This window comes from Petaurus breviceps, unplaced genomic scaffold (genome assembly GCF_028583685.1).
Source record: "Petaurus breviceps papuanus isolate PSGF00001 unplaced genomic scaffold, PetGlider_PUasm1.0 103, whole genome shotgun sequence".
Classification (NCBI taxonomy): Eukaryota; Metazoa; Chordata; class Mammalia; order Diprotodontia; family Petauridae; genus Petaurus; species Petaurus breviceps.
Window position 1 is genome coordinate 3379937 of NW_027185588.1, and position 15637 is coordinate 3395573.

General features: G+C 45.0%; 1 protein-coding gene across 1 annotated transcript in view; it reads left to right on the forward strand.

The window, feature by feature from the left end:
• The first annotated feature begins 562 nt into the window (after nt 1-562).
• Nucleotides 563-15637, forward strand: part of MYO1F (myosin IF) — a 43399-nt gene continuing 28324 nt past the window's right edge. Inside the window, exon 1 of the mRNA XM_069096546.1 lies at nt 563-818. Within this exon, the coding sequence (XP_068952647.1) occupies nt 816-818 (3 nt within the window). The 5' untranslated portion in view covers nt 563-815. The remainder of the gene's footprint in view (nt 819-15637) is intronic.

The window sequence follows — 15637 nt, forward strand, 5'->3', positions numbered from 1 at the left end:
CAACCTCAACCTCAGCCTTCCCTAAAGCCTTTTCCCCCAGGCTTCTTCCCAGACCCCAAAAAATGTTGCTAGGGAATCTGGGTTGGGCCACATCCCTAGGGCTCCTGGGCCCACCATCCAATTCAATAAACCTTTATTAAGAACCTGCTATGTGCTTAATATGAAGGCCTCTAGGTGGCGCAGCGAATAGAGTGCTGAAGCTGGAGTCATCTTCCTGAGTTCAAATCTAACCTCAGACTTTTATTAGCTGTGTGACCCTGGGCAAGTCACTTAACCCTGTTTGCCTCAGTTTCCTCATCTGTCAAATGAGCCAGAGAAGGAAATGGCAAACCGATCCAGTATCTTTGCCAAGAAAACCCCAAATGGGGTCTCTTCAGAGTCAGACAAAACTAGACAACAATACAAAACAAAATACAAAGACAAAAATGAATACAACTCCCTGCCCTCAAGGGGCTTACAGTCTACTGACCAAAGGAGAAATGTGCAGAACCAAAGGTGCCTCCCAGCTTCCTGTCATTACTTCTAGGGGCCCATGGCGCCATCCTGCCCCCTCCTCAGAGGCCTCTACTCCCTCTGTGGTGAGAGCTCCTTCCCCCCTGGCCCTGCCCCTCCCAGTGATAGGAAGTGGGTGTGGGGGAGCAGAGGCCTTTGTAAGAGGAACTGATGCTCTCAGTCCTAGTACCCAGAGAACCAGCACCAGGCCTTGTCTGAGTCCCCAGGAGCCCCCTGAACCTGGCTCCCCCAGCAGCCACAGCCACCTGCTTCACCCCAGGGGACCCACCCTAGGGCTACAGGGACCAAGAACTACAGCCACCATGGTGAGTTGTTGTCACAGGGCAGCTCAGAGGTGGCTCCCTGCCCCACCCTACCTTGTCTGCTCACTGTGACAACCCTGACCCAGGGCTCCTCTCTGTGTTCTGTCTCTGCTTCAGACAGACCACTGGGTGTGCCCTTCCCTGGCCCATACCCACCCCTGCTTCAGTCCAGATGAGACATCCTTCTCCCAGGCCTGCCTGCCCTCCTGCTAAGACCCAAGAGAAGGGGCCCCTGACTGAGTGCCAAAGATCTGGGTGCTAATCCATCTACCACTGACATCATTAGTGAATCTCCTCCCTGCCTTGTACTTCAATTTTCCTATCTGTTAAATGAGATTGGATTTAATTATCTGGAAGGGTTTTATGAACAAAGGACTCAAGGCCACTCCTTCCTGGGGGGAACTCAAAACCAGAGCTTTTAAGGGATTGATCCATTCAGGGGAGAAGGACATCAAAGCTCATCCTGCCATTACTGTTTGCCCAGGAAGGGGGGGAGGGGGCAGGGGGGACACTCTCCAGGACATTCCCCAGAGTCTCCCTCCCTTCTAGCCCCAGTGACAAGCTATTAGGGCTAGCATTATTTGTGGCTCAGATCAGGGCTTATCATTAATAATGAATACTGCAGTAAAACTACCAATTCATGAAGTGTCTCTGTACATTGTCACAGCAGAGTGTGGAAAGTCCTAATGCTGACTCCCATAGGCTTTGCAATGTGATTCAGGCTGGGAGCAGGGATACCTAAAATCTCATCCTGAATCTGCTGCTGACTGACTGTTTAATCTTGGCAAAAACTCTCTCCCTTTCCAAGGACCTTGGCTCCCCCATCTGTCGAGTGAGATAGTTGGGTCAAAAGAGCTCTAAGCTCTCAGTCTGGCCCTTCTGTGTTCTAAGATCTTCCCCAGCCCAGATATCTTTGGTTGTATTTCTAAGGGCTCCCTGGATCTAAAACAGTTTTAAGTTCCCTCTCAGTTTTGCTGTTCTCTGAGACCTTGAGCAGGGCTGGCTAGAGCTAAGCTCTAGGCTCTATCTTGGGCTGGTTTGTGACATCAGTGACTTTCTGGGGGTCTCTAGGCCAGTCTCTGTTTCCCTCTGGGCTGTAGTAGTGCAAATCAAAGCTCAGGAAAGTTCACCTCAACTCTCTACCTGTCCCTTCCTCTAGCCCATCTTGTCTTTATCCAAGGTGTCTTTTCTCTGTTAAAGGTGAGAGAGAGAAAAAAAGTGGGAGAGGTTGGAAAGAGCTAAGGCTGAGGGCAGAAGGGCAGGATGAGTGGTCCCTGAGAAGAGAAGGGCTCAGGAAATGGACATAAGGGAAGGGAGCTAAGATTGGAACCTACATACTTGGGTTTCTGAGAGAAGAGGTGAAGGCCTGACTGACTACCTAGGTCCCTGAGGGCAGAGGAAATTCAGAGCCTCCAAGAAGCACCAGGAGTGGACATCAGACCTTTGGGTCTGAGCAAAACCAGCTGAGAAGTGAAGGGGCTGATTGCTTCCATTTCTGCTTTTCTCTGATTGGGCAACTTCCCACCAAGGACAGAGATACCCTAATGGTAGCATTTGTGGTCTCAGTGGTGGAGGTGACAAGAAGGCTGTGACAACCCAACCAGTGTGTCAGCTTCAGTGACCTAGGCTCAGAGTGATAAGTGATGAAGTGATGCCAGAAAAGATAGAGCAGAGAGTATGGATGCAGGGGATGCTGGGTGGGAAGAGAAGAGAGACTGTGTTGGGAAGATGGCTGTCTTTGTCTATGGGTAGAATGTCATGTGGTATCCCATGACAACAAGGCAGCTAGGGGTCACAGTGGGTAGAGTATGGAGCTTGGAGTCAGGAAGACCTGAGTTCCTGAGTTCAAATCCCGCCTTAGAAATTTACTAGTTGTGTGACTGGACATGGTACTTAACCTTTGTAGCTCAGTTTCCTCATCTATAAAATGGGGCTAAGCATAGCTCCTACCTCACAGGATTATTCTGAAGATCAGATGAGTTAACAAATATAAAGAGCTTTTCAAACTTTAAAGACTATAAATGTGAGCTGTGATTAGTATGGACAGAAACCCCAAAGGTGAGGATGGTTTCTCCTTTCACTTTTGTATCCTCTTTGCAGCACAGGGCCTGGCACATAAGAGGTACTTTTAAAGTTTCTTAGGCCGGATTGGTTTAGAACAATGACAGCCACAGCCATAGTGGCTGACAGTAATGGTTTCATCAAGACAAAGAGTGATGAAACAGTGGTCATGGTGATCATTGATGGGGACAGTGTTAAAGCTTAGATGATCATGTTCTTGACCAGAGTCAATACATGTATAACTAATGGTGATGGGAAGGAGAGAAATAATGAAAGAAGTTCATTGTTAGTAGTGAAGAGAGGGGCTGACTTGTTATACAACCTTTGGCAAGTGCAGTCTCCTTCCCTGAGACTCAGTTTCCCCATCTGTAAAATAAGAGACTTGGACTAGGTGACATCAAAGGCCTTCAATATTCTCTCATTTGGGGCTCTAAGGATCCTCCCAGCTTTGACACATCCTGTGTTCTAAGGTACAAACTAAAAATACAATAAAACATAGATAATATTAACATGATTTTTCAAGTTAATGTTAAGCCCACAGGGATCTGTTGGATGGATATCTTGGTGGCCCTGTTTTTCTATTTGAGTTACAAACCGCTGCTCTAAGGCCCCTCCCAGCTCTAAGAGTGCCCAATGTTTTAAGTTCCTTCGGAGCTCTCATATTCTATCCTCTGAGGGTGCTTGGAGCTCCAATAGCCTAATTTCTCAACTGCCAAAAATAGATGTGAAGGAAAGGACTAGGTGTGAAGAGGAGCAGGGCCCAGTCCTTGTTTCTGCTGCCTCCTAGCTGTTCGACTTTAGGTAAATCACATCATCTCCGTTTCCTCCTCTTTAAAATTAGGGGATTGGTCAAGAGATGATCTTACAAGCCCCTTCCAGCCCTAAATCCCATGATCTTCCCATCCTTGACATTCTTTGTTTTAAGACTGTCTCACTTCTGTATTCAATAATAATAATTACCATGTATATATCACCTTAATATTTACACTAGCACTTTAAATGCATTTTTTTCAATGTTCATGAGGCAAAGGTAGGTGCAATTATTAGCCCTGTTTTGTTAGTGAAGAAAAGACTTGCCAGGATCCAGCCGGATCCAGCCTCAGACACTTGCCCGCTGTGTGATATTGGGCAAATCACTTAGTCCAGTTTGCCTCCGTTTCCTTATCTGTCAAATGAGCTAGAGAAAGAAATGGCAAACCACTCAAGTATCTTTGCCAAGAAAACCCCAAATGGAGTCGTGAAGAGTCAGATTTGACTGAAAAACAACACACTTCTGTCTCCAAATAAATCAGGTTGACTACAACCCCTAGCTATGGAGCCTGACACATAATAAGCATTTTTAAAATGCTTGTCGATTATTTGACAGCCCTCCAGCTCTGATTTTCCATGCCTGAAAACACCAGAGACTGAGGTAATGTAGGGGAGTGTCTGTGAAGACTTTAATAGTGACAAGGGACATTTTGATAAGTAGCACTTTGAAGCCTGAGCCCCCCCACCCACCGCCCGAAATCATCTGCTGAGGTAGGTTCCCCAAAACTCCTTGTCACTTTCTCCCAGTTAAGGAAGCTAAATCCCTGAAAAGAAAGGCCCTGCCCAAGGTCAGACAGTTGATGACCCGGGCAGAACTGGGCTTTGAACCCCAGAACTATACACACTAACCAGAAGGACTCCAAATGCAGTATTCTTTCCATTCCCCTCAGGCCTCTAGGTGGTACAGTGGTTAAGGCACTGTGCCTGGAGTCAGGAAGATCTGAGTTTGAATCAGACCTCAGGATACTTACTAGAAAAAGACTCAATCTCAGTTTCTTCCATCTGTAAGATGGAGTTGATGATAGTGCCTAATTCACACGGCTGTTTTGAGGACCAAAGGAGAGATTTATAAAGCACCAGGCACATAGTAAGTTTTTAGCAAACACTTACTTGTTCTTGTTTTTTACCTTATGCTATCTCTTGCCTCCCTTCTCCCCTACCCCTAAAGATGGGAGGGGGTAGCAGGAAAGGGCGGATCAGGGATTAATTATGGAGGATGGAATTAATTAGGGAGCAGCCACCTGGGATGTCTGCTAATTAGAGGTAATTCTATACCCATGAGGCTGTCTCTCTACACAGGCTGCAGGAGCCTAGCACTTTTAGCCTCTCCTTCCGAGGTGAGAAGCAGGGTGGGGCTGCCCTGGAGCCCAAGAGCTACCAAGTTAGGTAGGTGCTGTTGCAGCAGCAGCATCTCCCCAGGGCAGGGGCCACTCTTTGCAAACCTCCCCCCCCCCCCCCCCAGCTTGGCCCAGGCTGCGGGCAGCAGGAGGGAAGGAAGTGGCTCTTTCTCTTTGCTCATCGTCCTCCTCGGTAGCCCTAGGAGCTGAGGGGGAGGGGATGGGAGGTCAGTCCGGAGCCTCCCCTAGAAGACCCAGCCACTCCAGGTCCCAGGGAGGCCCCACACAACCTGGCCTGGCTCCTGGCTCCTCCCATGTACTGTTCGATGCTAGTCCTGCCTATTATACTGGGTATGACCTGGAGCAAACAGCATTTAACCGCTCTAGGCCCGTTTCATCCTCTGCTCAATGAGCATAGTTGTACCTAGAGCTGGAAGGAGCAGTCCTTTTTTGGGGACAGATTCCCAGAATCTGTAGGGATGAGGGTGGAGGCCAGGGAAGAGGAAGGGAGCATAGCTGCACAATGGGTCCCAGTTGGGTGTTGCTGCACCAGGGTAAGGGGCGATCCATCCCCCAGAGAGCTGGCCCTCACCTTCATGGCAATGGGAAGGGGGCAGCAAGGAGAATAAAGGTGGTGGCAGTGGGTGAAGGTGAGCCCTAAGACAGGGCTATAACAGTCACAGGATCCTTGGTGGGTAAAGAAGTAAGGAGTTTCACTTTAGACAGCCTGCCCTCATGGAGCTTACATTGCACTGTTGAGGAGAAATACACCAACATCTCATAAAATGGAGAGCAAGATTAGCTGTCAAAGTATCATGGTAAATGAGAAGGGAGAAAGAATCATTTCTGGGGAAGAGAGAGGGCAGGGGGAGAGGAGGCTTCAGAAAGGGGCTGCACCTGAGCTGGGCTTTGAAAGAAGGGAAGAAATTCACCAGACAGAGATGAGAGAAGTTCATTTTTAACATGGAGATTGAGGGCCCTGACCCCCCCCCCCCAAGAAGCTCAGCCCATTCTTCCATCTCCTTTTGTTCAGCCTGGAGGGTGCCATGACCCAGGGCAGTCTGGTGGGTCCAGAGTTATGGAGACTGGGTCGAGGGGGTGGGGGAGTTACAGACTTCCTGCCCTCCCCATCACAACCTTCTCACTCTCAGCTGCCCTCCTTTCACAACACCCCCAGTTTGGTTGACTCATCTAACTGTGACCACAACTTCTTTTTCCAGACGTTCCCTCTTGCTCTCCCCCATTCTCCCCAGCCCTATCCTCCTCTATCAGGAAGGGATTTCAACACGCACCAAACATCGACTGGTGTGTGTCTCCCAAGTAAGCCCACTGAAGTCTCCTTACTCAGAAACTGGATGTGTCTCCAGAAGCTGATCTGGGACCAGCTTCTATGATTTGACCACAAGCTAACAAGAGGGTAGAGGGGATAGAACATGGGACTCAGAGGCAGGAAGACTTGTGATCAAATCCTGCCTGAGACATTTATCATGTGTAATTTGGTTTTTGGTTGTATGGGGAGGTATTGGGGGGGGAGAGGATTGGAGGGGGAAAGTCAAGGCAATTGGGGTTAAGTGACTTGACCAGTCACACAGCTAGTAAGTGTCAAGTGTCTGAGGCCAGATTTGGATGCAGGTCCTCCTGACTCAAAGCTGGTGCTCTATTCACTATGCCGCCTAGATGCCCCTACCATGTGTGATTTGGGGCAAGTGGCTTAACCTCTCTGCCTCAGTTTCTTCAGCTATAAAATGGAGATAACAGCACCTACTTCACAGGGCTGTTGTAATGAGATAACACACATAAAAAGAATTGTGCAAAGCTTCAAGTGCTAAATCAATACTAGCTACTATTAACTACAGCAGCCCTTTGAGCTCATCAGGCCTTCAGTTCTTCATTTCTGAAATTAGGAGCCTAGGCTAAATGACCTCTCAATTTCCTTCTAACTTAGCTCTAAACCAGGGTGGGGAACTTGTGGTCTCCGGGCCACATGTGGTCTTCTAGGTTCTTGGATGCAGCCTTTTGAGTCCAAGTTTTACAGAACAAATCCTTTTATTAAGGGGATTTGTTCTAGGAAGTTTGGATTCATTCAAAGGATTGCACCCGAGGACCTAGAGGGTCACATGTGGCCTCAAGGCCAAAGGATCCGAACTCCTGCTTTAAATCTATGAGCCCCCCCCTTGTTAAAAAAAGAGCCCAAAGCCAAGGGAGGCTCACTTGATTGTCTCACAGGCAGGCACGTTGGAGCAAGAATACTGACCAAGGTCCTCCCCATTTCAAAGCCAGTGCTCTTCTACCATGATTATTAGCCCAGCACCTCCAGGACCGTGTTAAGTGGCTCCATCCCATCCAGCAAGCTCACAGGACCATAGGATTTGGGACCAGAAAGGACCTCCTCTGGCCCACTTGAGGACTGTGATCTTTCTCAGGAAGGAAGAGATCCCCGTGGATAACTCATACAAGAACTAATGTCTCCAAACCCCAGTACGCCATAGACCGAAGTGGACCAGGGTATTTGCCTGGGAGAGAAAACAGAAACCAGGAAGTTTAGCAGCAAACTGAGGAATTAAAGGGGCAGCCGAAGCTGAGGTGTCCTTTGTGGGGGGAGAGATGGCATGAAGAAGGGGAGAGGAAACTGAGTGTTAACCCGGGCCTCAATTTCCTCCTCTGTAAAATGGGGGGGGTTGGAGACCTCTAAGGCCAGATTCTTAACCTGGGGTCTAGGAGCTTTCAAAAACAAACCATTTTTGATAATTGTTTTCAATTTAATTGGTTTCCTTTGAAATGCTGTTTTACAAACATTATTTTGAGAAGCTGTCCATTCTAACTGCCTAAGGGATTCAGAACACACAAAAAAGGTTAAGAATCTCGGCTGGAAGCGCTTTTTTCTTGTTCTGAACACAACATTTGTATCTTTCTTATGTCTGAATAATTTCCACATTCTACCTGACATTCAAAACTCATGTCCCATACACAGCTCCTTCTCCTCCCCCTCCTACAGACAGGTAACGGTTTATGGAAGGCAGCTCTAGCCAGTTCCCCATTTAAAATTTTTGGTGTAGGGCAAAGGGTTTGATTTATTGTTTGTTGATTGTTGAGACTTAAGAAAGTGTTGGAGATGTTAAGAATGCAGATTAAGTTTAAAAGCATATTGTATGAATATTTTTTCAATCTTGTGACTGGCCTCCTGACTATTCCCATCTTTTCAGCTCTGGGCATCTTCTTTGTCTGACCCAGCTGCCTGGAAGGCTCTTCTTCCTCCTCTCTGCCTCCTGGCTGGCCTATTCTTTCATGACCTAAAATCCCACCTTCTACTGCAGACTTTCCCAACCCCTCTTTATTATAGCGCCCCCTCTCTCTTATTTCTTATTTATTCTGCATATGGTTTGCACATATTTATTTCTTATCCTCTCATTAGAGTGTGAGCTCCTGGAGAGTTGGGACTGTCTTTTGCCCCTTTTTTTTTTGTAGCCCCACTGTAGCTTAGCACAGTGCCTGGCACATAGTAGATTCTTAATAAATATTTATTGACTGAATGAATGATCTTTCCGCCTACAGAACCACTTACCGGCACACCCCTGCATACGCCTGTATGCTCATGGTAGGCATGGACTGGACCTTATCCATCCCGGGCACCCTTAAAGTCTTTTGGAAGGGAGGAGCCATACATTGATGAACCCCAGAATCTGTCTACCTAATCCAACCCATGCCTGCACAGAAATTCCCATCACTTAGCATAGCATCTGACATAGAGTAAGGGCATTTAGCAATCCCCCAAGTGGTCACCAATTCTCTGCTTGAGGCCTTCTAGTGAGGGGGAACCCATTCCATCTTCAATTTCCACCCACTTCCTGAGTTCTGTCCTCTGGAACCAAGTAGAACAAAGCTAATCCTTCCTCCATGGACAGCTATCAGGCCACCCCAGAGTCTTCCTTTCTGCTGCTAACCATCCTCAGTTCCTTCAGTCCCCATAGTTAGATGTAACTGTTAGTTTCTTCCCTTCATCAAGCTGTCTCAGCCTCTCCTAGTTGGCTGCCTCTTCCATTCCCCTTCTCCACCCACCTTCGCCTCATCTAATCCTCCCACAATATTGGAGGTCTAACATTAGAGGACAGCCTTCCTTCTAATATGCTTGGGTACACATGCATCCTCCCAGTGGAATGGAAACCCTCTGGAGGGTGGAGATTGTTGCCAACTACAATGCTTTTTACATACTTGGTGCTCAATAAATGCTCTCAAACTCAGATCAGTCAGTCAATAAACATTAAGCACTTACTATATACCAGGCACTGTTTCAAGTGCTGGGGTTACAAAGAAAAGTAAAAGGCTCTGAAGAGCTTCTAGTCAAATGGGGATATCAACATGCATGCAACCATGTACAAACAAGATAGAGTCAGTCTCAATTGGAGATAATCAAATATATTTGTTGAAGACAAATGAATTGTTGATGGATTAAGAGTTGGGGGAGAGGGTTCATTTGGGGCACTGGTGAATCCTGGATGATGATAAAGTTTTAAAGTTTGCAAAGTACTTTAGAAATATTATCTCATTTTATCTGGCACTTATTGCCTCTGAGACCCTGAGTCAGTCATTTCACCTAATACAGGCCCAGGTTTCTTCATCTACAAATTAAAGAGATTTGTTTAGAAGGCCTCAGATTGGTCCCTTCTCACTTTAAATCTACAATCCTATGATCACTGACATTAAAGGGCTTTTAAAGAAGATTCTTATCCAAGAACCACCTCCCTTCCTCCCTCCCCCCTTCACTCCTACCACTCCAGAAGCCCTGAAAAGTCCTCCCCGAGTTTTTCCCACAACAAAAAATGATCATTTGGCACAGTCTTGGCCATGCTTGCTTTCATAAGCAAGATGTAACCTGTAAACAAATGTAGGCGGGGTTTGGTGCATGTCCAGATCCCCTAAGAGGGAGCCAGCCAGCTCCTCCCTTCTAGGTAACCCCATTTTAGGCAATCTGGTCATTTGCCAAACCCCCATTACACTAATAAGAATGAAACCAGGCAAAAGATGATAGGGCAGAGATGAAAGGCAAATAATCACCAGAAAATAATTGAGGCTGTTACTTTGGGTTCTTCCAAACTACATCCAGACCTTTCTACACACAGAGTTTAGCATTGGAGTGAAGCAAATGGGCTGCTTGGTCAAAGGCCTTTTGGAAGATAAAGGCAGAGACCCATCTGTGATGGGATTGGGGCATCATCTGCTAGATTTGGGTGTTATTTTGTGATGGGGACAGCCAGGGACAGCCCAGATCTGATTCTGATAGGGTGGCTCTTAGTGCCTGAAATGTCCCCAGTGAGAATAATCAAACCATATAGCTCTAAAGAGCTGTGGTTTTTGAGAGAGGAGACAGAGAGAAAAGATGAAAGACGAGAGAGAGAGAGAGAGAGAGAGAGAGAGAGAGAGAGAGAGAGAGAGAGAAGAGGAGAGAGAAAGAGGAGAAAGGAGACAGAGAGAGAGAGAGAGAGAGAGAGAAGTTATGGAAAACCAAACCAAACAACATATCAAAAAATGTAATATTAATAGTGTTCCAAGGGGCAGCTAAGTGGCGCAGTGAGTAGAGGGCTGGCCCTGGAGTAAGGAGGACCTGAGTTCAGATTAGGCCTCAGACACTTAACACACAAACAAAAAACCTAGCCGTGTGACCTTGGGCAAGTTACTTAAACCCAATTGCCCTCCAAAAAGCAAAAAAAAAAAAAAATAGTGTTCCATATCCCTAGTCTCCCACTTCTTCTCATATTCTTTTTGGGTCCTTAAGTTTTACAAAGCAGTTTCCCCATGTTCTCATCTCCATCTAACTGATGGGGATACTGAAGCTTGGAGAGGAAAAATTACTTGCTCATGATCACCTAGACAGTAAATAGAAAATCCAGTGTTTGAACTCAAGATTCTGTTGCCTCAGAGCCCCGTGCTATTTACACTGCTTCACATTACTGAGCAAACATGAACCCAGAAGAGAGAACACAGTGGGAAACCCTGGGAACATGAGATAAGTCAAGGGGGTGGGGCGCCTCAGGGGGAAGAACAGAGTACGGAGAGTAACTTCAATCAAGAGTGGCCAGTTCTAAGTAAAACCATGTCCATCCAGCTCTACGAAGAGAAAGCTAGGAGACTTGGGAGAGCAGTTTAGACTTTGTGACTGTTCCCTCAGTTACAGTCATCCCTGTTCTGGTTACTCAGGCCCCCATGAGTGTTCTTTGTTATCATGTAACCCAGTTCCCTAATCCTCCTTCATCTCTATGCACAATCAATTAATCGACAAGCATTTAATAAATGCCTATGAAGTGACCTCTACTGGGCTAGATTCTGGGGATGCTAAGACAAAAATCATGCAGTCCTTGCCCTCAGGGTGCTTACATTCTTCTTTACCCTCACTCTCCTTTGCTCAGCTCCATCCATCTCTGCTTCCTCTGTGCTACTGTACCCCATTTCTAACAGAGCTCTGAGACCCACAATCATAAAGACAAAAGCCATTTTGGAAAGAGCATTTTCATTAATTACTCTATGACTCTAATCACCATTCCCTCTGACTTCTTTGTCCAAAACACCCTTCTCTAGATCTTAGCACAGTGCCCAACACATAGTAGGCACCTTAAAAAATTCTTGTTCATTTAACTTCTCTATATGTTCTGTCTTCTATTAGAATGTAAGCTCTTTAAAAAAAAAAAAAGTGTAGTTGCTGTATTCATTATTTAAAAAAAAAAAACACTTCCAAGTCTAATGAGTGGGGAAAATGGTTGTAGTGAATTAATTTAATTTATTATTGCTCCATAAAACATGACAAATGTGGGAAAATATGTCAAGTATTATAAAGGATCAGAACAACAGACCCTGCTTATCACTACATATATTTTAAAGATAGAAAATCTGACATGTACGTGGACAGAAGAGGACATAGCAAATAAGATATTTTGCCACAGTGATGAAGAGGAAAGGATGTTGAATTTTGAGTCAGAAGACCTAGGTTTGAATCTCAATAGGAACCTGTGTGACCAAGGCCAAGATACTTAACCTCTCTGGGCCTCAGTTTCCTCATCAGTAAATTGAGGGGATTAGATCTCGTGACCACTGAGGTCCCTTCCAGCCCTACTTCATATAGAATGTAAGCTCTTTGCAGGAATGGACTATCTTACTTGCTTGTATTTTTAACCGCAGTACTAAGCAAGTATCTAACATATAGTAAATTTCACAAGTCATTTTCATTCATTCATTCACCATCAGTCACCTCTGCTCACTGTTATCCTCTATAGCTGACTACCATCTCTATTTATCACCCACCTTCACCTTTCTCAGAAGAATTCAGCCTCATTGTCCACATAAGAAAAACTACGTGAATGAAGAGAGACACCTATAAAACTGGTGGCCACTAGGGTAGTACAGTGAATAAAGTTCTGAGCCTGGAGCCAGGAAGATTCATCTTCCTGAGTTCAAATCTGGCCTCAGATACTTACTAGCTGTGTGTCCCTGGACAAGTCACTTAACCCTGTTTGCCTCAGTTTCCTCATCTGTAAAATGAGCAAACCACTCCAGTATCTTTGCTGAGAAAACCCGCAAATGGGATCATGAAGGGTCGGACACAACTCTGAACACCAAATAAAGCTGGTTCTTCAGAACATATATCCAAGATAGTCGATAGACACTGTCTAGAAAATTAAATGGGCCTAGGATTAGAAAAGAGGAGGAGACCACACTGGGTTCCTTTGTAAAATTGCTTGGTGTTTTTAGTTAACTACCACCCTAATCTTGTCCCTAAATCAAGGACCCATTTTTTTTAAAAAATACCAATATCCTTCCAGTGACGCTATATAGTTATGAGTCATGGCATACCAGAATTAGTCTCTGAAAACCTAAAATTGCAGGTCATATAAAGGGCAACAAAGAAGACCATTTGGGGTGTACACATTATGCCATTTTAGCAACCAAGAATTATGCAATAGAAGCAGCATAAAGTATAGCATCAGAAAGATGTGTGGCCAGGAAAAGAAATAGACCGGTCATAGGGCAAGGGCAAGGCATAAGAAATGGACAGCCCTTGTGCTCCTTCAGCAGGTACGTGATACCAAGGGATGGCTGGTATATGCCTATAAGACCGATTCCCAGGACACTGAGGCTGGGGGATCCCTTGAGCTTGGAGGATTCTGAGTTATAGTGGGTTCTGCCCTTCCAGCTTTGGCAAGATGGGAAAACCCAATATGGTGAGGAGGTGGAAGAAGAAGAGGAAGATCCATGTGTTAATAGCAATTTAAAGTTCCTAAGATCCCTTCCTCACCATTCCAGACTTCTCCCTTCTCCCTGCTTCTTAGCCTGGCCTCTTTTTGCATCTGTGAATTTGTGAAGGCAATCCAGCATTCACTGCCTGCCTAGAGAGCAAGTTCTCTCCTGTTAACATCCTTCCATTCCTTCAATCAATTAACAAGCATTAATTATGCACTTATTGTGTGCCAAGCACTATGTATGTATGTATGATGAGTGAGTGTGTGTGTGTGTACGTACAGTAGTTTGCACAAAATACAATGCCTGTCTTATAACATCACCATCCATTTTTGCTGTACGTGTATGCATATGTTCATATGTATAGGGTGTCCCTAAAGTCTGGACACATAGGACATCTCATTAACTATGCATATTTTCAAGAAATGAAATAAGTGAACTTTTCAACATTTTATTTAATTAGCATAAATGAGATTTCATAGGAAGACATAGGAGACTAATAGGAAATCTCATTAATTAATTAAATTAATCTAATTAATATGGAAAATAGTCCCAATGGCTAATGAAAACTTTTATTCCATATGAAAATGTCATGGCTAAAATTTATGCTAATTAAATAAAGTGTTGAAAATTTCATTCATTTCATTTCTTGAAAATATGCATAGTTAATGAGATGTCCTATGTTACCAGACTTTAGGGACACCCCGTATATACATATGTACAAGAAAATGGAAGGCAATCCCAGAGGGTAGGCGCCTAGGGAGGGGGAGATTTAAGCTGAATCTTCAAGGCAGCCACAGAAGGAAGCAGAGATGAGAAGGGAGAATGACTCAGGTGAATCCTCCCCTCTCCCCTCTCTTATTTTAGAGCTCTTCAAGTTGCCTAGTGCAATCTGCCTTGTTTTGGTATCTATGGGGGCATAGATTTAGAGCTAGAAGAGGTCTCAAAAGTAATCTAGTTGGACACCCACCCCCACTCCCCCATCCTACAGAAGAGAAAACTGAGGCTTAGAAACATGACTTCCCCAACGTCATTGAGCAGGTGTCAGATCTAGGACTCAAAAACCAAGTCCAGCATTTTTTTCCACTCCAGAAAATTGTAATACCAGAAATAAAGGTCAATTCTGTTGAATAGACCTATGTTAAATACCTGGAAAGACAAGATACAAAGATGCAAAAAGATACAGCTGTTTTCCTCACAGAGTTACAGTTTAATAAGGGGCACCCAGAGAAGCACACAATTCGAGATGGGAAGTGATGGACAAAGGAGAGAGCCAGACAAAGTGTCCCTGGGAAATGTGAAGGGGAAACACACGGAAAAAGGACAGGAGAAAAGTTCCTAAGAAATCAGACATGCTGACTGACTGCAAAAGGGAGCTGTTAAATGCATTATGTACTTTTTTAAAAAGTAAGCTGTCTATAAAAGAGATTGGTGATTGCACATATAATTGTCTTTTTCTGTTCTACTTTGTCTATAGAAATGTTCTCTCTTTTTTGATGTTTGGTTTGTTTTTTTTTTTTTAAGAATGAGGAAAAATGCAGGGGCAGCTATATGGTAAAGTGGATATTATGCCCTGGGCCCGGAGTCAGGAAGATTACTCTTCCTAAATTCAAATCTGGCCTGAGACAATAGCTGTGTGACCCTGGGCAAGTCACTTAACCCTGTTTGCCTTAGTTTCTTTGTCTATAAAATGAGCTGGAGAAGGAAATGGTAAACCACACCAGTATCTTTGCCAAGAAAACCCCAAATGGGGTCACAGAGAGTCAGACATGACTGAAAATGACTGAACAACAACAATAAGGGAAAAATGGGGGGGGGGGGGGTTAGTGATTTTTTTTTCTTTTTAAGTAAAGAGAAAGTGAGTAGGAACAGAGCAAATTGCATGAGCTGGGAGAATCCTGGGAAGACTTCACAAAGGAGTTGGCCCCAGAACTCAGCCCAGAAGGCAAAGGATTCTAAAAGGCAGAGAGATAAGGAGGGAGTGCATTCCAGGCAGAGGGAAGGTTCATGCAAATGCCAGATGCTGGACATAGCTTGTCCTACTAGAGGAAGGGCAGTGGTCCTGAATGGCCCCCTGGACTTTTGAGTAGGGGAAGGGGAGAGCTAGGCAATCAGCCTGGAAAAGTTGGTTGGAAACCACAAAGACAGAATTCTAATCAATGCAGTGATCTCAGTGTAGAGTGTTCACCTTCTCTCAACCTCTCAATTCAAAGTAGAATATACATTGCCTGGAATGACCATGATTTGTGTTGCTTGACTGTATTTCTTTGTCACTGGGAGAAGGGAGTCCCTGGGAAGTGATGTTGATGTTTTGTTTTTTTTTTAAAAAGAGCATCTATCTATCTATCTATCTATCTATCTATCTATCTATCTATCTATCTATCTATCTAT